The 26,133-nt window shown below is 49.1% G+C and overlaps 2 protein-coding genes across 2 annotated transcripts in view; both read right to left on the bottom strand.

Moving 5' to 3' along the window:
* The window catches only part of HDAC6 (histone deacetylase 6), a 36,645-nt gene extending 36,111 nt beyond the window's left edge, over positions 1 to 534 (bottom strand). The window contains exon 1 of the mRNA XM_088470186.1: positions 255 to 534. Coding sequence (XP_088326312.1) covers positions 255 to 311 — 57 coding nt within the window. The 5' untranslated portion in view covers positions 312 to 534. The remainder of the gene's footprint in view (positions 1 to 254) is intronic.
* An 8,684-nt stretch (positions 535 to 9,218) lies between these two features.
* Positions 9,219 to 26,133, bottom strand: part of GATA1 (GATA binding protein 1) — a 50,256-nt gene continuing 33,341 nt past the window's right edge. Inside the window, exons 2-6 of the mRNA XM_088469078.1 lie at positions 23,471 to 23,674; positions 19,362 to 19,709; positions 13,975 to 14,120; positions 13,306 to 13,431; positions 9,219 to 9,749 (exon numbers count right to left, since the gene is read on the bottom strand). Of these exons, the coding sequence (XP_088325204.1) occupies positions 9,432 to 9,749; positions 13,306 to 13,431; positions 13,975 to 14,120; positions 19,362 to 19,709; positions 23,471 to 23,645 (1,113 nt within the window). The 5' untranslated portion in view covers positions 23,646 to 23,674 and the 3' untranslated portion in view covers positions 9,219 to 9,431. The remainder of the gene's footprint in view (positions 9,750 to 13,305; positions 13,432 to 13,974; positions 14,121 to 19,361; positions 19,710 to 23,470; positions 23,675 to 26,133) is intronic.

Raw genomic sequence — 26,133 nt, forward strand, 5'->3', positions numbered from 1 at the left:
GTACGGCTTCTGTGCTTCTTACATCTCCCCCATCGTGCCTTAAAACCAATGCAGGGAAATTATACCCATGATCCCATTTGAATGTCTATATTTCTGGGGGTTGTTTATATATATAACTACATAATGGGGGTAAGGTAGAATCAGGGAGATTGCTGCTATGTCAGGGAGTCTCCCTGACAATCCGGGAGAGTTGGTATGTATGACACACACACACACATATATATATATATATATACATATATAGTCCATCATACCGAGGCAGCAGTGACTCCGGGAGAGGTGTCGGTGCCCCGGCCCCCGGTAGAAGCCATCCTCCTCCTCCCGTCAGGGCGCAGTAGAGCGGTTAGCGGTGGGCACGGGCACTAGACGGATGCGGGGCCGGGAGTCCGGGGGGGCAGCTCGGCCAGTCAGGTGAGAGACAGAGGCAGCAGCTGATACGCCCATGTCCCGCCCACGGTGCCGGAGCTGCCGCCAGTACAGGGAGTGACGTTCCGGGGCCTAACGGGGCTGCAGTGCGCCTGCGCCCGGCACCACGCATGCTCACAGCCGCCCGGCGCCCACATGCCAGCACAGCGTTATACCGGGGTCCGTGGGGCCCAGACAGCTATGCCATGCTCCTTCCCTGCACCCTGCCCAGACAGCTATGCCATGCTCCTTCCCTGCACCCTGCCCAGACAGCTATGCCATGCTCCTTCCCTGCACCCTGCCCAGACAGCTATGCCGTGCTCCTTCCCTGCACCCTGCCCAGACAGCTATGCCGTGCTCCTTCCCTGCACCCTGCCCAGACAGCTATGCCGTGCTCCTTCCCTGCACCCTGCCCAGACAGCTATGCCGTGCTCCTTCCCTGCACCCTGCCCAGACAGCTATGCCGTGCTCCTTCCCTGCACCCTGCCCAGACAGCTATGCCGTGCTCCTTCCCTGCACCCTGCCCAGACAGCTATGCCGTGCTCCTTCCCTGCACCGTGCCCACATCATTCCCCGTCACTGACCGAGCCTTCTGCTACTGCTATCACTAGTGCTGGCTATGATGGTGCCTCCTCCTCCATGTGCCTCCTTACCCCTCTTCCTCCTCCATGTGTCTTACTCACTCCTCCTCCTCCATGTGCCATCTTATCTTTCTTCTTCCTCCATGTGCCTCTTTCCTCCTGTATGTGCCTCCTTACCCACCACCTCCTCCTCAGTGTGCCTCCTTACCTCTCTTCCTCCTCTGAATCCTTACCCCCTCTTCCTCTATGTGCCTCCTTAGCCCTCTGTGCCACCTTACCCCCTCCTCTATATGCCTCCTTACCTCTCTTCCGCTTCTGCCTCCTTACCCACTCCTTCTCCATGTGCCTCGTTCCTCTATGTGCCTCCTTACCTACTCCTCTGTGCCTTCTTACCACTCCTCCTCCTCTGTGACTCCTTGCCCCCCTCTATGTGCCTGCTTACCTCCTCCTGTGTGCCTCCTTATCCCCCTCCTCCGTTGTGCCTGCTTGCCTACCTCCTCCTCTTTCTCCTCCATGTGCCTCCTAACTTCCTCCTCCACCTCTATGTGCATCCTTACCCCCTCCTCCTCCTCTTTTTGCCTCCTTAAGGTGCGTACACACTTGCCGATATTCTGGACGACTGAACGATATCGTTCAGTCGTTCACAATATCGGCCAAGTTGTGTGCAAAAACGATAACGACCAACGATGCGCGCTCCCACAGGTCGTTGGTCTTTGTCGTCCATCGCCCGACGATATTGTCAGGCTGTTGCATGTTCAGGGATGAGGGGGGGTACCCGGCACTGAACGATATCGTGAATGCTATCGTTCAGTGTGTGTGCTCAATGTTGTTAACGACATTGAGAACACACCTGCCGGGGACACACTAAACGATGTCGCTAATGGAGCGAATCGTCTAGTGTGTATGCCCCTTATCCCCTCTGCGGCTATTTACCCCTTCCTCCTCTATGTTCCTCCTTACCCCCTCCTCTATGTGCTTTATCACTCTTCCTCCTCTATGTTCCTCCTTATCCCTTCCTTATATCCCCAGTATCCCCTCTGTATCCCAATCTCCTCCCCGTCTATGTGCCTCTGTATCCCCCTCTATGTGCTTTAGCATACACTTCTCTATATGCATCAATATTACCCTTTCTGATGTGCCTCTGTATCCTCCTCCTTCCCCCCTTTGCCTTTGTGTCCCACTCCTCTTCTGTGTCTCTATGCCCAGTATCCCCCTCTATATACCTCTATATCCCCCTCTCCTCCCCATCTATGTGCCTCTGTCTCCCCCTCTCTTCCTTGGTTGGGCCCCGTAACATCTAGTGTCCGGAAACTGACTCGAGGTGACATAAACTGGGATCTGCCTGATATATATCAGTGAGATAACGTTAGTCCATATGTTCTAACGGATACCGGTCGTTTTGTCGCCAGTAACGAGACTGACTTTCAGGAGATCGACTGGTTCTGAATGCCGATAGTAAAAAGGTCGACCATCATTCTGTAAACAGGTTGACAGGTTTATTTGGTCGACATATAACATGGTGATGCGTGAATTTTATAGTTAGGCTAAAATAACAATAGGTTCCGATTTTCTTGAATCAACGTGATTTTGGCTAAATGGCCGCTCAGATTTAAAGCAGTAATTTGATTTTTAAGACCAAAACCCCTGTTTTTTTGCCTTAAAATGATGGGTATCGCTGAGTTATAGGAAGTCTGCAAATCCTGGATTGCACAACCGATGTACAACATTAAACTGATACTAGACCAAAAATTTTTTTAGAAAATTTAAGGCTAAAAAGTTTGAATCTTCTGGGTTCCTCAAATCTGCTCATTGTGCATCCCATACAGGACATGTTTTCTAAATCATCTAGCTGCAACACAGGTGTGCTAATTATTGACAAAAGGCCCCCATACATCAGCAATCTGAAAACCACAATTGAACAATTTGAAGATTTATTGCCTGATTTTAGGATTTCCCAATCGAGCAATCTGCGCCCACACATTACAGATCTTTTTCAGTGATTTGCAGATCGATTGCAGCAAACACAGATCTGGCAATCTTGAAAAGGCCCATCATTTTGCTAGAAACGGTCTGCTGATCATGTCCATACACTAGCAATCTACAGCCCCAATGGATCTGTGAAATCCAACATGTTGGACAATCTGATTAAACAATTCCAATCACTTTTTGGTTGCAATCTGCAATTTGTGAAGCCCATACATTGCAGATTTTTATACACAAGCGATTGCAAATTGCACGATTGCTGCAATCCATCTCTGATGTATGGGGACCTTGAAATCCAACATGTTGGATAATCTGATTAAACAATTCCAATCACTTTTTGGTTGCGATCTGTGAAGCCCATACATTGCAGATTTTTATACACAATCGATTGCAAATTGCACGATTGCTCCAATCCATCTCTGATGTATGGGGGCCTTTACACATTATAAAAGGCCAACAGGCGGTACTAAAGGCCACCATACATCAGAGATGGATTGAAGGCCCCCATACATCAGAGATGGATTGCAGCAATCGTGCAATTTGCAATCGATTGTGTATAAAAATCTGCAATGTATGGGCTTCGCAGATTGCAACCAAAAAGTGATTGGAATTGTTTAATCAGATTGTCCAATATGTTGGATTTCACAGATCGATTGGGGCTGTAGATTGTTAAGGCCCCCATACATCAGCAATCTGAAAACCACAATTGAACAATTTGAAGATTTATTGCCCGATCTTAGGATTTCCCAATCGAGCAATCTGCACCCATACATTACAGATCTTTTTCAGTGATTTGCAGATCGATTGCAGAAAACACAGATCGGACAATCTTGAAAGGCCCATCATTTTACTGGTAACGGTCTGCAAATCTGCTGATCACGGCCATACACTAGCAATCTACAGCCCCAATCCATCTGTGAAATCCAACATGTTGGACAATCAGATTTAACAATTCCAATCACTTTTTGGTTGCAATTTGCGATCTGTGAAGCCCATACATTGCAGATTTTTATACACAATCGATTGCAAATTGCACGATTGCTGCAATCCATCTCTGATGTATGGGGGCCTTTAGTATATGGACATGATCAGCAGATTTGCAGACCGTTATTAGTAAAAGGATGGAGCCTTTCAAGATTGCCAGATCTGTGTTTGCTGCAATCGATCTGCAAATCACTGAAAAAGATCTGTAGTGTATGGGCACAGATTGCTCGATTGGGAAATCCTAAGATCGGGCAATAAATCTTCAAATTGTTCAATTGTGGTTTTCAGATTGCTGATGTATGGGGGCCTTAACTTCAATGTCACCCGCTATCTGGGCTGGATTAAGGACCACCTGGGGCTGAAATTGATCAAGAGGCTTTTGTGAGAAGCGGAGGAGGTGTGGTCAGTGCCGCGTGGGTGTGGCCAGTGCCATGTGGGTGTGTCCAGTGCCGTGCGGATGTGCACTTGTTTGTAGAACTTATCTCCAACATTTACTAGAAAGTCCAAAGCAGTTAAGTAAATTGACTAAAATATGAAATGTGCATCTGTGGGGTGAGATATGTTGTACGTAGTTTACAGCAGTTTGTAAAATGAGGTCACAGGACAAGATAATAGGCAGGGCAGACGGGGAGGTCGCCCACTGGCCCCCACATATTACTCCTACCTGGCCCACAATGCACCCTCCCTGGCCTGCCCGGCTCCCGGCAGCATTGCAGTCTTTCTAACTGCAAAAGTTCTCCCATCTACTTACCTTCCAGTCCAGTGTCTTGATCTCAACCAGGGTGGATGTGATCGGCGCTTGAATCGCTATCCTTGCTCCCTGCTCTCCCAACCCAGGCTGCTGCTGCTCCGTGGACAGCTGGTAACAGCCACCGGGGTCCTGACAGGTAACGCACTGGTGCCCGGTTCCTGGCCCTCTCTTGTATGTGTGCACACTCTGCCCTCCCCCTGCCCATTGCAATGACAGCGGCTGTGATGGGGGGCTCCAGCCGGCAACCTGGCACTGCAAGGTGGCACCTGGCTGACCAGAGACCACCCTCCCCGCTGTCTCCACTGCCCCCCAAAGTACCACCTGTAGTATGTAGATATCTGTATTATTAGTACTATTATGCAGGGACATAATAGTGGCAGGGGGGGGCTTTGTCAATTTTATTGGTGGTGTCCCCCACAACTTAGTTGCCCCGAGGCTCCTACTAGCCTCAATCCAGCCCTGCGTAACTGCAACTAGTGACATTATCTTCAGGCAAATTATACAGGGTCATCAGTGAGACAATGCACCAGGCTCAGTGAGAAAGTGGGCAATAAAAGGCTGCAATGATTTGCGAGCTGAACATTTCATAACAGGTGCAGAAAGAAAAGGAACTCACAGGAGAGTGCGGTACAGTAATGTGTCCTCTTGTAGATGGTTTCACACCAGAGAATCCTCCTGTTTAACTCCTGAATAACTAATATTATTGTGAATAGTCATAAAATCACTGCCCGGACTAAACTGCTTTTCATAAAATTCCCATCGCTAATTTATAGGTGGTGGTGGGATAGCAAAATTGACCAATATGGTCAGTCGACTTCGGCTGTCCATCAGCCGAAGTCGCGCAAGATGACTGTGCATCCTCTCTGCTCAGGGTGGGTCCGATACATCCCCTCCTTCCATCGGCATCGGTATGATTTAGAATCCCGACAGCGGCTGCCCGACATGGGTGAAAATCCCAATCATCCCCAGGTAAGTATTTACTAACCTCCCCCCCCCCTAACCCTAACTATCTTTAGGGGTGCCTAACCCTAACCTTCCCCCCAGTGCCTAACCCTAAACCCCCCTCTAAGTGCCTAAACCTAACCCCCCCTACCCTGCTGCCTAAACCTAAGTCCCCCGGGGGGTGCCTAACCTCCCCCCCGGGGGTGCCTAACCCTAACTTCCCCTAGCCTAACCCTAACCTCCCGTGGGGGGTGCCTAATCCTAAATCCCCCCGGGAGCCCTAAACCTCCCCCCCCCCTCCCGCGGCTTTCCGCGCCCGTCATCACTTCGATCAGGATGCCGGGCGCCGGTCTCCTGGCATTGGTAAAATGACATGCATCTAGATTTAGACGCCTGTCATTTAACCCTCGCCGGGATTAAGCAGTCGGGAAACCGGCTGTCGGGATTAGGTCCGCCGGCTTCCCGATTGCATACCCTTCCATCTAGCCCCCAAGCGCTGCATTACTGTAAGCTGGCAACAAGTTTCTGCTCCCCCACTGCGGCCATTTCTCTGCATTGCTCCATAGTGAAGCCAGAATAATTCAGTATATCTCATTACCTCTAACGAACAAGCAATAGGAAACCTCGCACCCACAGAGGTCCTTCCCATGTCCTAGTCTCTACCTGCTCCTTCCCATGGCTGCAAGTGATGTTGGGCCTGATTCAGATTTGTACTCTATTGCCCACCGTAGCTGTGATCCCATAGGCAGCCGCTCTGCATAAACACGCAAATGTCGCAAACCGCCGGGGATTGCATTGGAACGATCACTGGCGGCATCGCAAATCCAAGCAACTGTGTGCACATACGCAGTTTGATCGCAGATCTTTTGATTATCAGACTTGTGAGTAGCGCTACAGTTGCGTAGACTGGCTGTGGTAACTGAGAAGATGCAGCCATATTTCTTGTGTATGGGAACGCAGACGTGGGATGTGACACGCCCCTGAAACGGTCAGGACATGTCTGTGGTTTTAGCCGACACTCCCAATTTCCTCCCCCAAGCGCTCGCTGCCTGACACTCACATTGTGAGTAAAGACTCGCAGCGTGCGACTACGGTAATGCACCTTGATTCATGCGCAGTGGCAAAGAAATCGCTCCATTTGTGTAAACATCAGCAAAGCAAATCGCTCCATGACTGAGGCCCAGTTGTGCTGAATTCAGGGGCATACGCAGGTTTTCTACAGGAGGGTGGGAGGTCAAATGCTAGATTTAGGAAGAAAAACTTCTGCAATAAGACTAAGGGGCCCATTTAGTATTATAATAGAATCGGGCATTACTAGGTGGATTTATAATGTCGATGGTTGTTGAAATGTCGCCATTGAACATGTCGGCATCTGCAGAATCTCATCTTGTTCACAATGTTGACTTGTGAAATTTTGACATTCTGCAGGGACTGAACGGTGTGGGTTAGGGTGTGGGCTGGGTTTAGGCTGCGGCAGCAGAACATTGGGGTTAGGCTGCGGTAGCAGAGGGCTGGGACTAGGCTGCGGCAGCAGAGGGCTGGGGTTAGGCTGCGGCAGCAGAACATTGGGGTTAGGCTGCGGTAGCAGAGGGCTGGGACTAGGCTGTGGCAGCAGAGGGCTGGGGTTAGGCAGCAGAGGGTTGGGGTTAGGCGGCAGCAGAGGATTGGGGTTAGGCAGCAGGGGGTTGGGGTTAGGCGGCAGCAGAGGATTGGGGTTAGGCAGCAGGGGGTTGGGGTTAGGCAGCAGGGGGTTGGGGTTAGGCGGCAGCAGAGGATTGGGGTTAGGCAGCAGGGGGTTGGGGTTAGGCAGCAGGGGGTTGGGGTTAGGCAGCAGAGGATTGGGGTTAGGCAGCAGGGGGTTGGGGTTAGGCGGCAGCAGAGGATTGGGGTTAGGCAGCAGGGGGTTGGGGTTAGGCAGCAGGGGGTTGGGGTTAGGCGGCAGCAGAGGATTGGGGTTAGGCAGCAGGGGGTTGGGGTTAGGCGGCAGCAGAGGATTGGGGTTAGGCAGCAGGGGGTTGGGGTTAGGCAGCAGAGGATTGGGGTTAGGCAGCAGGGGGTTGGGGTTAGGCAGCAGGGGGTTGGGGTTAGGCGGCAGCAGAGGATTGGGGTTAGGCAGCAGGGGGTTGGGGTTAGGCGGCAGCAGAGGATTGGGGTTAGGCAGCAGGGGGTTGGGGTTAGGCAGCAGAGGGTTGGGGTTAGGCAGCAGGGGGTTGGGGTTAGGCGGCAGCAGAGGATTGGGGTTAGGCAGCAGGGGGTTGGGGTTAGGCAGCAGAGGATTGGGGTTAGGCAGCAGGGGGTTGGGGTTAGGCAGCAGAGGGTTGGGGTTAGGCAGCAGGGGGTTGGGGTTAGGCAGCAGAGGGTTGGGGTTAGGCAGCAGGGGGTTGGGGTTAGGCAGCAGAGGGTTGGGGTTAGGCAGCAGGGGGTTGGGGTTAGGCAGCAGGGGGTTGGGGTTAGGCAGCAGGGGGTTGGGGTTAGGCAGCAGAGGGTTGGGGTTAGGCAGCAGGGGGTTGGGGTTAGGCAGCAGAGGGTTGGGGTTAGGCAGCAGGGGGTTGGGGTTAGGCAGCAGGGGGTTGGGGTTAGGCAGCAGGGGGTTGGGGTTAGGCAGCAGAGGGTTGGGGTTAGGCAGCAGGGGGTTGGTGTTAGGCAGCAGGGGGTTGGGGTTAGGCAGCAGGGGGTTGGGGTTAGGCAGCAGAGGGTTGGGGTTAGGCAGCAGGGGGTTGGGGTTAGGCAGCAGAGGGTTGGGGTTAGGCAGCAGGGGGTTGGGGTTAGGCGGCAGCAGAGGATTGGGGTTAGGCAGCAGGGGGTTGGGGTTAGGCAGCAGAGGGTTGGGGTTAGGCAGCAGGGGGTTGGGGTTAGGCAGCAGGGGGTTGGGGTTAGGCAGCAGAGGGTTGGGGTTAGGCAGCAGAGGGTTGGGGTTAGGCAGCAGGGGGTTGGGGTTAGGCGGCAGCAGAGGATTGGGGTTAGGCAGCAGGGGGTTGGGGTTAGGCAGCAGGGGGTTGGGGTTAGGCAGCAGAGGGTTGGGGTTAGGCAGCAGAGGGTTGGGGTTAGGCAGCAGAGGGTTGGGGTTAGGCAGCAGGGGGTTGGGGTTAGGCAGCAGAGGGTTGGGGTTAGGCAGCAGAGGGTTGGGGTTAGGCAGCAGGGGGTTGGGGTTAGGCGGCAGCAGAGGGTTGGGGTTAGGCAGCAGAGGGTTGGGGTTAGGCAGCAGGGGGTTGGGGTTAGGCAGCAGAGGGTTGGGGTTAGGCAGCAGAGGGTTGGGGTTAGGCACTACCAGGAGTATTATGTTGACATTATGAATGTAGGGAAAGTATACCACACCCCATCACTAGGTTGATAGCTTCTGTTATACACAACTACCAGCACTACGGTAATAATTAGTAGTTTTATATTCCAGTATCCACTGGTCATACTGGGGGTGTAACTGGGGCCATGGAGGTCATACAAAATAACGAGTCTCCACCTGGCACCCAGACTAAGGGGGTCTTCCAGTCTCAGCCATATCTTGCTAAATAAACGAGCACAATACACGTCTTTATGGAACATTTTTATAAAACACTTCAGAAAAAAATGTACATAAACAAACCAGATATATATAATGAAAGAGTCTAATAATGGAGGTGCTTTATGGGGTACCTTCCCGGAGAGCCGGCAGTACCCTGAGCTCGCAGAGATGACCGGAGGGGTTGGTAAAGGATTGACCCTCCTTATTTGAGGGTGTCCTGGTCACGGCTATAGGGGTGAAAGTCCCTCAGTAGAAGCAGTAGGGCGCCGTCTCTGTAAGACCCTCTTTAGCCGAGAGCCGGTGCGACCCCCGGGACCATGTGCGGTCTGTAACTGAGATGCGGAGGCGAGTGAGGAATCCTAGGGGCTGTAATCAGGTGGTGCGGAGGGGTGCAGGGCATCAGGTGTCCCATCGTGGGTATCTGGCCGGGCATAAATATGGATCCAAATGAATACATGGCTTGCTCCTCTGGGTTGATCCGGAGGGGATCTAGGATCCCGTCCTCTGCCGCCTGCTGCTGCTGCTTCTTCTTCTTGGACTTGCTGCTTACTTTGCGGTTACGTGTCTGGATCCCGTCCTTCTTCATTGCCAAAGGGCGATTCACCTAAGACAGGATAAGTTGTAGGAACATTAAATACAGGAACAATTCTGCAGGACACAACAGTATAAATTCTAGATGAATCTTATATATAAAATGAATTCATCTGTCTGTATGTCTGTCTGTCCGGTTATGCATTCAGACACCACTGTACCGATAGGGATGAAACCAACGCAAGGTGGTCTACTTGGTTCCTGGTCAGGTTTTAGGGGGGTTATGGTCCCGGTCAGACCTCCCGTTGTTGTACGCTGGGCAGAACTTTGACCCAGGGACTCTGGACAGAACTTTGACCCTGGAAGCCTGTTCTGGGTCTTCCATTGGATGGATTTGGATGAGAACTTCACAGAGGGGTCGCAATTGGTCTGGGATGCCTAATGGAGTGGTTGGGGTCCCGGTCAGAACTTTGACCCGGGGAGCCTATTCTGGGGGTTCCACTGGATGGATTTGGACGACATCACATAATAAAACTTAATAACTTAAAGATTTAAACCCGGACAACGCCGGGTACTTCAGCTAGTAATATATATAATGACCAAGTCCTGTGCTAGACACTGCTGATATATACAATTAAAAAATAAAATTAAAAATAAGATAAATTAGTCTCTTTCCAAATCTCAACTGCCTGACATCACAGCACCTACTGTATTCATTTGTCAAACCTAAGGACACAGTAGTGGGCAGGAGATTAAGGCCCTGATTCAGAGCCGGACGCTCTGACCAGAGCGCTCGCTCTGAATCAGGGCCCACCTCCATTAAAATGGAGCGTCCTCCTGGACGCTCGTATAGCTGTGGGTCACCACCCACAGCATATATGAGTGTCCAACAAGATGGTCGCGATGGTCTTGACCATCGCGACCATCGGACTTGCGAGTGAAACCCTGTGGTCGGGTTTCACAACCGCAAACCCTGGAGTGATTTTGGCTCTATCAGAGCCAAAATCACTCCCACTGACATCACTAGTGATGTCAGTGGGGCCGGCTTCAGACGATAGGCATTCCCATGGGAACGCCTCCGTCTGGCAGGCACGCCCACCAAAGGGGGCGTGCTGTCAATCAACATCGACAGCACGCCCCCTTTGATGCGAGACTCCGAGCGAAGGAAAGTCCTTCGCTCGCCGGGTCTCGCGCATGCGCACGACGGAGCTCCCTCCGACGTGCGCATGCGCAGTGGGGAACATCGACCCACTTGCGAGCGTACTGCCGCTCGCGAGTGGGTCTGAATGATCCCCTAAGTTGGGTGGCCAATCCGAGCATTTCAACTGTAACAGCAGCACAGAGTACTGCAGCTCGGGTTGCACTGGTGCATGACATTCGTGGTTTTACCTCTCTGTATTTGTACATTCAACTTGTTTTGAAACATCTGTCCATCGTGGAACATGTACATACTACTAATATTAAAAGAAAAGACACTGCACCCAATTCAGGGGTGGACACAGAGCCTGATTCAGACCCGCTCGCAAGCGGGTCGATTGTTAGGCAGTGTGCACGCGCGAGCGCAAAAAGCACTCGCTCCGGCGCTCGCATCCAAAAGGGGCGGCTGTCGATGTTGATCGACAGCTCGCCCCATTTGGAAGGCAGGGAGGGGGGTGTGGCTGGGCAAACGGAGGCGTTTCTGCAGGAACGCCTGCCGTTTGTGGGCGGCCCTACTGACATCACTCGTGATGTCAGTAGGTGGACTTCCTGCTCTATTACAGCAGGAAGTCCACTGGGGCTTGCGGCCACGAGACCCTACCGTAAGGGTCTCGTTGCAAGCCTGATGGTCGTGATGGTTTGACCATCGCGACCATCACCTGGCCGCTCGCATAAGCTGTGGGTGGTCACCCACAGCTATACAAACGGCCAGGAGGCCGCAACATAAAAAACAAGCGCCCGTCCTGATTCAGAGTGAGCGCTCGCTTTTTGCGAGCGGCTCTGAATCAGGGCCACAGGTTGGTTTTTTTTTGCAGGGTCGCAGCAGCGGTAATATAAAAGCCCTGAGGCGCCCACTTTCATTGTCCGTGGACAGTGCAACTCCGCCGGTGCTTCTGTGCACTCCACCATAGGCGCACCATAAAAAGCACCAGCCTATGGCGCAGTGTGTCCTTCTGAACTCCGGATAAACATGGCCTCTGTGGCTTCACCTCTGCGTTTGGAAACGCAGATGCGATCCCTGGGATGCTCTGACACTCCCATAACGTGCCTAAAAGACGGCCTTTTTTTGCGCTCACTTCAGGCCGCCACCCAGACACCGCCTAGGAACACCCATAGTTTTGCCTCGCCGGTTCTAATCCCAGCGCCTCCGTACGTAAGAGCGGACTCTGCATACACCCAGGAACGTATGCGCCATAGGGGTTTACAGGACTTTTTCGCACATGCGCGACAGCAAATAATCGTTTTACTGTGACAACATCGCCATTGTGTCCATCTCGGGATCAGGCGCACTATTTGCGTTATCTATATCGGCGTGGCAGAGTGCGGCATTTCAGCTGTTACATATCCCAGCATGCTGTGCCACAGATTTGCCGCTAGGGCATGCTACAACGCCATACGTTGGCTACGTGATCTATACGATTTAGGGCCGTATTCAATTAGCGGCGAAAACTGCAATATTTTCGCCAAAAAACAGGCAAAAACGCAATTGGCGACAAAAAACTGGAGAAAAGTTTTCTCCATCCCAGATCAGGCGAAAAAAAATACAAAATCCCTATTTTTGGCTAAAAATGTGGGGATTTCTTTCAGAACCCTAATGATACTTTAGCGGAAAAAAAAGTTGCGCACTTTGGCAAAAAACTACAGCTGAAATTTCGATCAATTTTTTTTTATTTTCGTGAAAAATGCGTCTAACGTATTGGGGCTGGTATTTCGGAGGGCCATAAGGATGCGTCATGTTCTAAACATCGCACATGGCTGGCGCAGGCATTTTTTTAGCGGTTATAAAAAAACACCTGCGCCAGCCACGTGCGATGTTTAAAACAATTGGCGCATCCTTATGGCCCTCCGAAATACCAGCCCCAATACGTTGGACGCATTTTTCACAGAAAAAATAAAAATTTGACCAAAAATTAAGCAGTCGTCTTTCGCCAAAGTGCGTAACATGCGATTTTTTCCTCCCGCTAAATTATCATTAGGGGGGGTGTCCAAAGGGTTCTGTAAGAAATCCCGACATTTTTACCCAAAAATAGGGATTTTGCTAATTTTTTTGCCTGCCCTAGGCTGAAAAAAAAGTTTTCTCCAGTTTTTAGGTGAAAAACGGCCATCTTTGGCGAGATCGGCCGTTTGCGGCCGATATCGTCCGCGATATCATCCGATCGGACGGCCGATTTCACCAACGACGGCGAAGACGGACGATTTTGCCTGTAATTGAATACTTCCCCTTAACTTCCAATAAGGAAAAAAAACCTCATTTGGACAATGATGTATGAACTAATGTGGAATACTGACCAGCGTGAATGTTTTCTCTTGCTCTCACTTATAACATTATGCTGGTTGGGGCAGAACAAGGCACTGTACAGCACCACACCGACATCTGTAATACTTTATATCTGCTTAGTGCAGTGCCAGTCGCACAGCCCCCAGTGTCTTACATTGTGTAGCTTGTAGTACAGGCCGCAGGCATTGCACACAGGGTCCCCATTCACGTTGCGTCTCCAGAGGGTGGTGGTACTGGTGTGGCAGTTGCTGCACTGGGTCCCAGCTCTCTTGCTGACGATCTGCGGGACACAGGTGAGATGTAGGTGACTATTAGGAGATACTCTGCGAGGTGTCAGCACACTGACCTGTAATTCCCACCCAGGCTTTATCCCTCCCTGGCGATAGTGTAACTAATGACACTGGCCTCGGCGCTCCCAGAAAACGGGGCTGACGCCCCCTTTTTCGGAAAACGTAGGCAGCGCCCCCCGCCCCCAAAACAAACCGCAGCCAGTCAATCAGGCGTAATTCATGACACAAGGACAGCTCTGCACATGCGCAGAACGGGTCATGGACATGCACGACCCCCCCCGCCCCATCTGAATAGTCCGCAAACCTGAAACAGGCCCCTGCAATAGTGGTTCGTGATAACAAATGTGTAAATGGAACCAGAGCTGTGATTATGGCGCCACCTACAGTATCCTTTATTTATTGTCTCTCCCATCTTCCTGTCCCCCAATCTGTTGTGTTCCTGTATAAGGAATATTGGATTCTCGGTACCTCCTCTTCCCCTCCCCCCCCCCCCCGCGTGATATATCTGGTGTACCCATTCCATTAGTCCATACCAATCGTTTTTTGGGTCTTATCAGCGGGCGGTTCTGCCCATTCATCTTATGGTACAGACCGCAGGCGTTGCACAGGTAGTGGCCGCTGACATCCCGCCTCCACAGTGGGGTCGCCGTTGCTCCGCAGTTCACACACTCGCGATCCTCTGTAAGCAGAGAAGGATAAATGTATATAAATAGGTGTGTATATATATATATATATATATATATATAGGATGTGATTACCTAGCAATGCTACACCCAGTCTGCACAGCCCTAAAAAACACAGTAGCTGAGCGCATGCTCTAAGATTTCTAAAAACTCGTACGGCGCACGCGTTACACAGATTGTACGCACGTAGGCGATCGAGATGGACGGTGTCCGAAATGGGGTGGAAAGGTGATAAGCAGCGACTGGGCGGTGGGAACTAGCGCACGCAAACATGGTCCGTTCAGTGGGCGTGGTATAGGAGTGCGGCGGGCGTGTCAGTGAAAGTGGCTGCATACGCTCACATAGGACGCCGCGGTGAGCCGGAGAAACACCATCTGCCATAGGGCTGGTGCACGTTTTGATGGTGGGACCGGCCGCATCTAAGGACGCACAGATAAGTATTACTGCGTGTACGGACGCTGACAGCGGGCATCTCAGTCCTGGCACATTCAGTGGCATGGAGGTACACCAGGGAGGGGCTGTGCAGTGGAATTTGCATAATGTCGCATACGGGTGATCGCCAATAGGCGCTGCTGAGTGCGCTTCTGCGTCCACCTCTGAATCAGGCGCTCTGGCTATAATTCATTGGGTTTAACACAGACAAATAAAGCTTCATGTATATTGTTTCACTCTAATTATATTAGTGTACAAAGTATCCCTCTTATTCATCTACACATTATATGGTATATATATCGCATGAATACATCATATTCGATCGAACCACTGTGCTGTCCAAAGGTTTAACCAGTGTAACCATTGTTCCCGAGGAGCGCTGGAATAAGTAGTACGCCTAATACCTCCAGTATAACATTAGTAGCCAGATTTGTGCCTTAAATATGGAAGGATCAATCTGTAGTGTCCTCCACAACCAAGAGGAGTGTCACACAAACATTTGTACATACACATTAATAACACATTAACAAAAACTAACTTTTTAGTCAAAGAACCCAAACAAAGAGGTCACTCGGACGGGAACGTCAGAGAGTTGTGCCATTTTGGAATGACCAGGAGAACCCAATCTTCAGTAACCTTTATATAATCAATCATTGCTTTAGTGATAATACCATTATATGCTCCATTATCAATAACCTCAATGCAATGATCTGTTTATGGAAGGTTGTTAGACGTGTTGTTATGGGGTACAGATCATTTTGTGGGCAGTGTAAGGTGGGATCGGTGTGATTTACCGCCAGTTCTGCGGAAGCCCGGCAGGGGTGAAGATCCCGACTGCTAATTTAGGTAAGTACCGCTAACCTAATTCCCTACCCTAACCTTCCCTTAGGGGTGCCTAACCCTAATCTCCCCCCCAAGTGCCTAACCCCCCTCTAAGTGCCTAAACCTAACCCCCCCTTCCCCGCAGCCTAAACCTGTCTCCTGGGGGGGGTGCCTAACCCTAACCTCCCCCCGGGGGTGCCTAACCCTAACCCCCCCTTCCCCTAGCCTAACCCTCCCGGGGGGGGCCGCCTAGCCCTAAGTCCCCACCGGGAGCCCCTAACCTAACCCTCCCCCCCCCCCTCCGCGAGGCTGTCCGGCGCCTGGCTTACCTCCGATCGGGATGCCGGGCGTCGGCCTCACGGCGTAGGTAAAATGACAGGCGTCGGGATTTCGACGCCTGTCATTAGACCCTTGCCAGGATTGGACAGTCGGGATGTCGACGGTCGGCATTTAGACCGTCAGCATCTCGACTGCATACCGTGTAAGGTTTCCTACGCACTCACATCCTATCAATGCCATATTATACCAGCTGTAACAGTCATTCATAAAAACTGACCCCCAACCACAATAACCTCCAAAAACCAGGCTCCCCTACGAAGCTACGCAGGGCTGGTGCTACTATTAGGCAGCTGCCTACGGTGCCGACACCTAGGGGGCCCCACTGAGTCCACCTAGCACTAAAATGAAGTACGCCTCTGAAAAGAGACATCCTTACTCTACATAGTGCTGGTGCCGGCTGCAGGTCTTACACCCCGGCTCCCCTCCCCCTCACCTGGCCTGGCTGGCCGTGCTGTGTGTCAGTGACAAGCCTGGCTGTGGCTGGTGCTGCTGCTGCGTGCATGACGCCAGACACAGGACTACGACCCCCTCTCTCCCACCCTCCCAGCCAGCAAGTGACTCAGGGCCTGATTGAAAGATGGACGGTGAAGCGATAATCGGTGATCTGCGCATGTGTCAAGTTTCATTACCGATATCGCTCGCTGTGAGAATTTATTTGCAAATTGATTGACAGACATGGACAATTTGTGGGTGGCTGCTCAAATGTAATGAGCATCACAGACATTTTCGGGGCGTGTCTCTGCCGGTGATTGCGTCTCTATTCCAGCGCCCATTCTGCTCGACCGTAGAGTTACTCAGAAGTCCGATCCTGGACTGAACCATCTTTGTACGCATTCGCTTGGATTTGTGAAGCCGCCGGTGGGAGTCTCGGTACAAATCCCGGCGGCTGTGACACTGGCATATTTTGTAAAGCCTCTGCGTACAAACTCGCAGCTGCGGTGGCGGCATTAGCGTCCAACTCTATATCAGACCCGCAGTGTGAAGTGCTGCCCCCAGACAAGGAGCTGAAGAGCTGCAGGAAGATCAGATTATTGCAGCAGAGGAGCATCTGCAAAACATCTGTCATCTCCTATCTCCATGGTCTCTATCAGTGCATCTCTCCAACATCTGTCATCTCCTATCTCCATGGCCTCTATCAGTGCATCACTCCAACATCTGTCATCTCCTATCTCCATGGTCTCTATCAGTGCATCTCTCCAACATCTGTCATCTCCTATCTCCATGGTCTCTATCAGTGCATCACTCCAACATCTGTCATCTCCTATCTCCATGGTCTCTATCAGTGCATCTCTCCATCTGTCATCTCCTATCTCCATGGTCTCTATCAGTGCATCACTCCAACATCTGTCATCTCCTATCTCCATGGTCTCTATCAGTGCATCACTCCAACATCTGTCATCTCCTATCTCAATGGTCTCTATCAGTGCATCACTCCAACATCTGTCATCTCCTATCTCCATGGTCTATCAGTGCATCTCTCCAACATCAGTCATCTCCTATCTCCATGGTCTCTATCAGTGCATCACTCCAACATCTGTCATCTCCTATCTCAATGGTCTCTATCAGTGCATCACTCCAACATCTGTCATCTCCTATCTCCATGGTCTATCAGTGCATCTCTCCAACATCAGTCATCTCCTATCTCCATGGTCTCTATCAATGCATCACTCCAACATCTGTCATCTCCTATCTCCATGGTCTATCAGTGCATCTCTCCAACATCTGTCATCTCCTATCTCCATGGTCTCTATCAGTGCATCACTCCAACATCTGTCATCTCCTATCTCCATGGTCTATCAGTGCATCTCTCCAACATCTGTCATCTCCTATCTCCATGGTCTCTATCAGTGCATCACTCCAACATCTGTCATCTCCTATTTCCATGTTCTCTATCAGTGCATCACTCCAACATCTGCCATCTCCTATCTCCATGGTCTCTATCAGTGCATCACTCCAACATCTGTCATCTCCTATCTCAATGGTCTCTATCAGTGCATCACTCCAACATCTGTCATCTCCTATCTCCATGGTCTATCAGTGCATCTCTCCAACATCAGTCATCTCCTATCTCCATGGTCTCTATCAGTGCATCTCTCCAACATCTGTCATCTCCTATCTCCATGGTCTCTATCAGTGCATCTCTCCAACATCTGTCATCTCCTATCTCCATGGTCTCTATCAGTGCATCACTCCAACATCTGTCATCTCCTATCTCAATGGTCTCTATCAGTGCATCTTTCCAACATCAGTCATCTCCTATCTCCATGGTCTATCAGTGCATCTCTCCAACATCAGTCATCTCCTATCTCCATGGTCTCTATCAGTGCATCTCTCCAACATCTGTCATCTCCTATCTCCATGGTCTCTATCAGTGCATCTCTCCAACATCTGTCATCTCCTATCTCCATGGTCTCTATCAGTGCATCACTCCAACATCTGTCATCTCCTATCTCCATGGTCTCTATCAGTGCATCACTCCAACATCTGTCATCTCCTATCTCAATGGTCTCTATCAGTGCATCTTTCCAACATCAGTCATCTCCTATCTCCATGGTCTATCAGTGCATCACTCCAACATCTGTCATCTCCTATCTCCATGGTCTCTATCAGTGCATCACTCCAACATCTGTCATCTCCTATCTCCATGGTCTCTATCAGTGCATCACTCCAACATCTGCCATCTCCTATGTCCATGGTCTCTATCAGTGCATCTCTCCATCATCTGTCATCTCCTATGTCCATGGTCTTTATCAGTGCATCAATCCAACATCTGTCATCTCCTATCTCAATGGTCTCTATCAGTGCATCAATCCAACATCTGTCATCTCCTATGTCCATGGTCTCTATCAGTGCATCTCTCCGACATCTGTCATCTCCTTTGTCCATGGTCTCTATCAGTGCATCTCTCCGACATCTGTCATCTCCTATCTCCATGGTCTCTATCAGTGCATCAATCCAACATCTGTCATCTCCTATCTCCATGGTCTCTATCAGTGCATCTCTCCATCATCTGTCATCTCCTATGTCCATGGTCTCTATCAGTGCATCAATCCAAAATCTGTCATCTCCTATCTCCATGGTCTCTATGAGTGCATCACTCCAACATTTGTCATCTCCTATCTCCATGATCTCTATCAGTGCATCTCTCCAACATTTGTCATCTCCTATCTCCATGGTCTCTATCAGTGCATCTCTCCAACATCAGTCATCTCCTATCTCCATGGTCTCTATCAGTGCATCACTCCAACATTTGTCATCTCCTATCTCCATGGTCTCTATCAGTGCATCTCTCCAACATCTGTCATCTCCTATCTCCATGATCTCTATCAGTGCATCTCTCCAACATCTGTCCTGTCCTATCTCCATTGTCTCCATGGAGATTCAATTACCTCTCCAAAAACATAACTCACACTATCCTTATCATCGATATCTCTAATAACCCTTTGAGTTCTTTAGTTTATGCAAGACACAGACCCCCTCCTCACAGCATGGCTTGATTAATAACATAGATCCCCCTCCTCACAGCATGGCTTGATGAATAACATAGATCACCCTCCTCACAGCATAGCTTGATGAATAACATAGATTCCCCTCCTCACAGCATGGCTTGATGAATACAGGTAGGGGTGTGTGGAGTATGTTACCTGTTGACTGGTACATGCTATTACTAAAGTCCTGCACTGTTCCTATGTATCCCATCTGTGTGAAAACTTGACTGTTGGGACTTCTTGTTTCCAGTGTCACAAGATCATTGGCCAGGGGGCTCATTCTCTCTGTCTTTAAGGTCTCTAGAAACTTGGGACTTCCTTCACGTTCAGCTGGGCTCAGCAGGAATGGGACCGATGAGTATAAAGGGGGAGAGGAGAGCGGCGCTAATGGGGAGGCGCCTGACGTGTAGAGGGGAAATGGTCCAGAGCTTCTTCCATAGGCCGCCAGACTGTGAGGAAATCCAGAACTGCTCTCTGGCCAGGGAGAGGGGAATGTCTGAAGAACTGAAAGAGAAAGAGAGAGAATCCTGAGTGTGAGGCAGACCTGAGTTCATATGAGAGAGGGCATCAGTATCTTTAATACAGGAGTGTAACTAATAAGAGCCTCGCAGGTGACCCTTGGTCCCAGAATGGGTGGACATTAGCTTTACAGAGAAGCATCAGCTCACGTTATGAGGTCCGAGCCAGGCCCCCTGACATTTACTCACTTCTAAAAATACCCATGACAAAAGTTTTACCAATAATACCTGACTTCATGGGGCTTGGACGAGCCTCATCTGGTCTTAAATGATTCATGAGGAGGACACTGAAACTGTAATTGGGGCCCATTTATCATTAATAATTTCTCAATTCTATCTGGGCGTGATATTAGCACCCAAAATCGCATTGCAGTATGTGATTATACCACCGGAATGTATCAAATAGCACATACAGGAACAGGGGCTCCCAAAGAAGACTGACCCTACGTTGTGCTTGGAGTGAAGTGATGGCATCAGTGGTCTTCTACTGACTACCCGTGTGTGGCAGCCATTGTCAGGGAGGGTTGAGGAGGAATCATCTCCCGGTAAATTTTGCAAAGTATAGCCTATAGGCTACAGCGGGTAATGCCATCACAGAACTTGGTAAATCGGACATTTCTGCAACCCTCATAGGAACCTTTAGGTGGTTCCTGCTGCTGTCGGAAATGGTGAGACCACAGCAGATATCTGCTGCGATTGATCCATAGTACATCTCGGGGATACTTAATATTTGCGGGTATCCTTTGTAAACGCCTGTTTTAGGGGAATATGCCGCAAATATTTCATAATAGATAGGCTCCATGGTGTCTTAAATTAATCATGGGAGAACAACGGGACTGTCTTTATCACATGTTGCTCTTGTACATTTATATACAAATATTTTTATCAGATTGGTAGAAAAGCGCATAAAAATAGACTTTTCGGCATAAGGTGCACAATGTGCAGAAGCCTCCTACAAAAGTATGGGCACAGTAGTCTCATGGCCTGATTCGGCAAGGATCGCAGTTGCTTATACGCACGCAATCAGCCAATTGTTGCATACTGCGCATGCAGTGCGCGAATTAGCTATTGCGATCGGCACTGCGATTGCAGAGGCTACGCAGACTCATCGCAGAGTGACTGACAGGAAGTGTCATTTGTGAGGGTAGTTGGGCGAACGCAGGCGTGCCAGTGCGTTGAGACGGCATTGCAGGGGCATGCATAAATTAGCCACTGCGATACCATAGGCAGCCTGAGGCCTCATAGCGTGCGCTGCAGTTAGCAATTCCTGAGTGAGGTCTGACCTGCCTTACCTGTGAGTATGGTTCTGATGTTACTCCATGTTACCGACTGTTTCGCTATGTTGCCAATGTATATGGATGTGAGTAAGGGGAAGTGGGCGTCCTTATGTGTGGCTGCGATTGCAAATATTTACATATCACAACTGTTATTAGCAACTGCGTTGCATGCGTATAAGCCGAATAGCGATCCGTAGTGAATCAGGACCTCAGTCAGTTCCAGTACACGGGGGATACCACTGTATGCTGTGTACCCTTTGAATGTCATTTAAATAATCTTGTTCCACTGAACGCACCTTGGCCCTCATTCAGAGCCGTTCGCTATTTGCGGTCGTTCGTTCAAAAACAAGGGGTGGCTATTCAAATGATCTGTTCGCACATTGCAGTCTGTTCACACCTCTAAGTCTGAACGAGCGCGCAAAACATACGCTCGTTTATTTGATAAATACGCCCCCTTGCCGCTCGCATCATACGTCATGTCCGCTATATATTAGATTAATCGAGTACATCGACCAGCGTATGAACTGCTCGCTATTCTTGTGGTTGTTTTTTTCTACCACTATATTGCGAGCAGTTCTGGCTATAAAATAACCAGGTGACGTGGTCGATGACGCTGCTGTATTAATTATGCACACCCATAAAACGCCCGCTTTGACCTTTAAGCACGCCTGCGTTCTGATCTCCACTCCACGTTTTCAAGCACCTTCCCCTGTTACCACCCACATACGCCTCCTCCTGTCACTCAAAATAGCAGGCACTCGCTATATAGCGAACAAACGATTTTTGGCCGCACTGACTGGTTCGTGCATGCGTACTAAAAACCGTACGCATGCGCAGATGTGCGAACATCGCTCGGAACGAGCGTACTGCCGCTAACGAGCGGCTCTGAATGAGGCCCCTTGTTATAAGAAAAGATTAGGGACACATTGTGCTTAGGGCCTGATTCAGACCTGGTCGCAAGGCTGCGTTCGCACGCAGCCTGTCGGTGTGAAAACGACCGCATACGCAATGCAACCGCTGCACAATAAGTAGACACCCAACACTACATCATGCCGCCTCCTTCCCTTTACTTACGTTCTCGCAAGACATCGAAAACATCGGGAACCATCGGACCCACACGCACAAGTTGCGCTTGACCTGACCCTACCGCAGACATTGCTAATGTTTGTGTGTGTAACTAGACGTTAGGATGCGTATGCCGTCGCTGGGGCCTAATTATGCACGCCCCTGCAACAGCGTCTAGACGCCCAGACACGCCTGCGTTTCTCTGACCACCCCCCGTCACCACCCTCAAACGGTCACTAAGTTCCTGCCAATCACTGTGTGAAGCCTCTGCGTGCTCGCTGCGGTCGATTCCCGATCGCAGCGGCCAGTTCGCGCACCGATGCATACACATGCGCAGATTGCAAACATCGACAGTCTGCGTGCGAACGCAGCCTTGCGACCGGGTCTGAATCAGGCCCTTAATTCATAACAGTAGGGAACAGCCAGTCTGTCAAACTCAGCCCATGAAGAGATGCTACATTAGGCCCATCCGTCCGCTGGCGCTGCTATCGTTGAGTGCTGATCTTTGTGCTGCCAGTATAAACAGGAATCACTGTACAAAGATAAAGGCTTGACGTTGCCAAATGTAATTCGTGCTGCGGGACTGCAGTTTCGCACTTTCATAAATAATCTTTGGAGTCATTACTAGGAGGGCAGACCGGTGCCAACATGAATGGATCGGGGCATCCCAAAGAAAGGCAAATAATACTATTCCGTTTTGTGGGGCGAGATGTTCTTGAGAGTTTTAATAAGAAATTATATACAGCTCGAATGTATTAACTTTCACGCGCTGGGACAGGGGACCCAGAAGAAGTCTGTCCCCGCAATATGTTAGGAGGGAAGTGACAGCATCAGCGGTGTCTTCACTCCTCTATCGGGACGCCTGAGCATGCAAGGTCTACCGAACACGCATGTGCGGCGATCACTGCCTGGGAGTGTTCTGGAGGGACCTTCTCCTGGTACATTTTGCGAATTGCAGTTTGTATGCTACAGCAGTAAAACGCCATCTTCAGATGGCGATAGATGCGCGGTGGCCAAACTCCGATATGCTTCGTATTCCGGAGCTTAGTAAATCTGACAGCTTCGCAGCCACCATAACATCGGGGGCTGTGGCTACTGTCAGAAATCGTGGGACTGCTTCAAGTATGGAGATATCTGCTTCCATCCCTCCATGGTAACATTCAGGGGATACTAAATATTTGTGAGTATATGTAATAATATTTGCGTTTTTAGAAGTGAGATGTTGCCCATAGCAACCAATCAAGCACCTTCTAGAAGATAATAGCTAGAATCTGATTGGTTGCTATGAGCAACACATCCACTTCTGAAAACTTTAACTTTAGTAAATATACTCCTAGTAGTAACCACACTACTAGCACTGACCACTAGGAGGCATATAGTCCAATGCGACAGCCAGAGTACCTACCTGGGGAATGACGGAATCCAGTCACTGCACGGCTGGTCACAACTCCCCCATACTGGGATGGGCTGCCGTCGCTACCCATGGTGTAGTAGAAGTCTGCTTCATCATTGCTGCGGCTGAGCGCAGGATCAGAGAATTGAGTGATGGTCTCCTGTCCAGACAAGGTTGTGAAATCCATTACTCTGCTCCCGTGATGAAAAACAGCACCTGTAACAGGTAAAGCACAATATATAGAGAGTGAGATAACATCACTATTATCAGCAGCCATACATAGTGCAGTGTATGTAATACATCCTATATATACAGGACCAGCCATACATAGTGCAGTGTATGTAATACATCCTATATATACAGGACCAGCCACACATAGTGCAGTGTATGTAATACATCCTATATATACAGGACCAGCAATACATAGTGCAGTGTATGTAATACATCAGACATATACAGGACCAGCAATACATAGTGCAGTGCATGGAATACATCCTATATATACAGGACCAGCCATACATAGTGCAGTGTATGTAATACATCCTATATATACAGGACCAGCCATACATAGTGCAGTGTATGTAATACATCCTATATATGCAGGACCAGCCATACATAGTGCAGTGTATGTAATACATCCTATATATGCAGGACCAGCCATACATAGTGCAGTGTATGTAATACATCCTATATATACAGGACCAGCCATACACAGTGCAGTGTATGTAATACATTAGACATATACAGGACCAGCCATACATAATACAGTGTATGTAATACATCCTATATATACAGGACCAGCTATACATAGTGCAGTGTATGTAATACATCCTATATATACAGGACCAGCCATACATAGTGCAGTGCATGTAATGCATCCTATATATACAGGACCAGCCATACATAGTGCAGTGTATGTAATACATCCTATATATACAGGACCAGCCATACATAATACAGTGTATGTAATACATCCTATATATACACAGGACCAGCCATACATAGTGCAGTGTATGTAATACATCAGACATATACAGGACCAGCCATACATAGTGCAGTGTATGTAATATATTAGACATATACAGGACCAGCCATACATAGTGCAGTGTATGTAATACATCCTATATATACAGGACCAGCCATACATAGTGCAGTGTATGTAATACATCCTATATATACAGGACCAGCCATACATAATACAGTGTATGTAATATATTAGACATATACAGGACCAGCCATACATAATACAGTGTATGTAATACATCCTATATATATAGGACCAGCCATACATAGTGCAGTGTATGTAATACATTAGACATATACAGGACCAGCCATACATAGTGCAGTGTATGTAATACATCCTATATATACAGGACCAGCCATACATAGTGCAGTGTATGTAATACATCCTATATATACAGGACCAGCCATACATAATACAGTGTATGTAATACATCCTATATATACAGGACCAGCCATATATAGTGCAGTGTATGTAATGCATCCTATATATACAGGACCAGCCATACGTAGTGCAGTGTATGTAATACATCCTCTATATACACAGGACCAGCCACACATAGTGCAGTGTATGTAATACATCCTATATATACAGGACCAGCCACACATAGTGCAGTGTATGTAATACATCAGACATATACAGGACCAGCCATACATAGTGCAGTGTATGTAATACATCCTATATATACAGGACCAGCCACACATAGTGCAATGTATGTAATACATCAGACATATACAGGACCAGCCATACATAGTGCAGTGTATGTAATACATCCTATATATGCAGGACCAGCCATACATAGTGCAGTGTATGTAATACATCCTATATATACAGGACCAGCCACACATAGTGCAGTGCATGTAATACATCAGACATATACAGCACCAGCCATACATAGTGCAGTGTATGTAATACATCCTATATATATAGGACCAGCCATACATAGTGCAGTGTATGTAATACATCAGACATATACAGGACCAGTGATCCCAGTAACCTATTATATGCGGCAGTAGGACCAGCCATACATAGTGCAGTGTATGTAATACATCAGACATATACAGGACCAGCCACACATAGTGCAGTGTATGGAATACATCAGACATATACAGGACCAGCCATACATAGTACAGTGTATGTAATACATCAGACATATACAGGACCAGTGATCCCAGTAACCTGGTATATGCGGCAGTAGGACCAGCCATACATAGTGCAGTGTATACAAAAAAAAATTCAAATTTTTTTAACTGGGAAGGTAGTCATGTTACATATGAAACAGATGCAGAATTTTATAAGAAAACAATGGTCTTCATTTTTTATGTATCTTTATTCATTCTCGAGTTTAACTTAAAGTTTATAGGGTATGTTCCAAGTGCTGTCTACCATGTTGCAATGTTAAGGGCTATTCTCTTTTCCCACTCCTGACGAACCTTGACCAAATGTCTGGCTGAATTTGAGCACAAGCATCAACAAGTCGTTGTTGCAGATGATAACGATCTTGTATCTTCATAGCATAAATACGTTCCTTTAGGTAACCCCACAGAAAGAAATCCAACGCAGTAACATCTGGGGATCTTGGTGGCCACTGGACTGGACCTCTATGACCAATCCACCTTTGGGGAAACTGCACATCAAGAGATTCCCTGACAAT

The sequence above is a fragment of the Taudactylus pleione genome, unplaced genomic scaffold, assembly GCF_031769625.1.
Source record: "Taudactylus pleione unplaced genomic scaffold, aTauple2 ptg000013l, whole genome shotgun sequence".
NCBI classification, from domain to species: Eukaryota; Metazoa; Chordata; class Amphibia; order Anura; family Myobatrachidae; genus Taudactylus; species Taudactylus pleione.